This window comes from Merops nubicus, unplaced genomic scaffold, assembly GCF_000691845.1.
Source record: "Merops nubicus isolate BGI_N331 unplaced genomic scaffold, ASM69184v1 scaffold39305, whole genome shotgun sequence".
Taxonomy (NCBI): Eukaryota; Metazoa; Chordata; class Aves; order Coraciiformes; family Meropidae; genus Merops; species Merops nubicus.
Genome location: NW_008612338.1, coordinates 1 through 1,632, shown reverse-complemented (window position 1 = coordinate 1,632; position 1,632 = coordinate 1). Strand labels below are relative to the sequence as shown.

Below are 1,632 nucleotides of genomic sequence, written 5' to 3'. Positions count from 1 at the left end.
CAGGATCTTCTGGGGGATCTCCACCGAGGCCTTGATGAAGATGGCGTTGTCCCGCACGTAGTTCCGCTTCTTGATGTCCTCGTGGGAGATGAACTTGGGGTAGCCGAAGCCCAAGGTGCTCTCATCCAGGGAGCTGCGTGAGGCTGCCGGCTTCTGGAAGTTTTTCCAGTTGGGATCAGGGTGGAAGGTCTCGGTGATGTGCTGGGGCTTGGAGAGCGAAGGGTCGCTCTGGTCCAGCAGGGAGAAGGTGACGCGGTAGGAGAAGGGCCACTCCAGCAGGTTGTCGTACTCGCCCGGCAGCACGCGGATGTAGACGGAGAGGTGGCTGCTCTCCCCGCTCCCGTTGCCGTTGAGGAACGCCGAGACCTGGAGCTTGTAGCCGTACTTGTGGGTGTAGAAAGGGGGGCTGAAGAACTCGTAGTTGCTGCGGGCTTTGGCCTCCTGCAGCTTGCGGGAGTAGTCGGCGATCTTCCAGATGAGGGTCCCGTCGCTGCTCACCGACAGCTCCTCCACGTCCCGCCGCAGCTCCAGGATCTCCTGGCGCTGCCGGCTCACCAGGGCGCACACCATGCCCAGGTGGGCCTTGGTGCTCTCCTCCAGGTGCCGGCCCATGGCCAGCTTGGGGCACTGTGGGGACAGCAGGACCATCAGCAGGGCACTGCCAGTGGCACGGGACAGCGTGTGGACATGGGGTGGGACAGGACACAAGAAGGATGCCATGGGGATGTCACGGAGATGTCGCTGGAGCATGGGGGTAATGGAGCAGGATGGCACAAGGATGCCATGGGGATACTGGGACAAAGGGACATCTGGTTGGGGTGACATGGGGACACTTGGGTGCCAAAGAGACACAGCAGTGAGGCAGGACAAGGATGGGGACACCACGGCACCACATGGATGGGACAGAGAAGAGGGACACTACAGGGGATGGGACAGATACCAGAACAGGAGAGGTGTGGGGATTCTGAGGGGCCGCAGGCACCCCATGATGGGGATGGCACAAGGATGTCACGGCAGGATGGACACGGGCACACCATCACGGGGTTGGGGACACACTCACCCGGTGCTTGCAGCCAGCCTCCTTGAACGGGCACAGCAGCATGGCAGTGTTGCAGCTCTCCTTGAGGTGGGTGGGCACGTCCTCCCGGGCGATGCTGGGCGTCCCGCACTGGTTGGGGCAGGGCACGGGGTACCGGGGACACTGGTACTGGTGGTTCTGGGGACAGAGAGTGGCCGTCAGCCAGGGCTGGGAGCCAGTGGGGCGAGGGTCCCCGTGGGCCCCGTCTCACCTGGATGGTGTCAAAGACGAACTCCTTGGCGCAGTAGGTGCAGGGCTGGGTGCGCTTGGGGCACTCGGCCAGGGTGTGCTGGGACAGCAGGCGCCGCATCATGCGGGCCCCACACTTGTTCTCGCAGTACACGCTCTCCTGGGGACACGTGCCCTGGTGGCTCTGGGGACAGTGGCAGCATCGTCACCCTCCGGCTGCCCTCACTGGACAGCCCTACCAAGGGATGGAGCCGTGCGGTGTCCCCCATAACCAGGCTGTGCCCCTCACAGTGTCTGGCACCCAGGCTCTGTCCCCACGCCCAGGCTGCACTCCCCCCAGCGCCAGTGTCGGGGCCCGGCCCTCT

General features: G+C 64.2%; 1 protein-coding gene across 1 annotated transcript; it reads right to left on the bottom strand.

The window, feature by feature from the left end:
- Positions 1–3: 3 nt before the first annotated feature.
- On the bottom strand, positions 4–1,451 carry TRAF4 (TNF receptor-associated factor 4; the record flags this gene model as incomplete). Its single annotated transcript, XM_008941505.1, has 3 exons — positions 4–627; positions 1,061–1,216; positions 1,290–1,451. Coding segments are annotated over 3 exons (942 nt in total), but the record flags the coding sequence as incomplete, so codon positions are not given.
- Between the last annotated feature and the right edge of the window lie 181 nt (positions 1,452–1,632).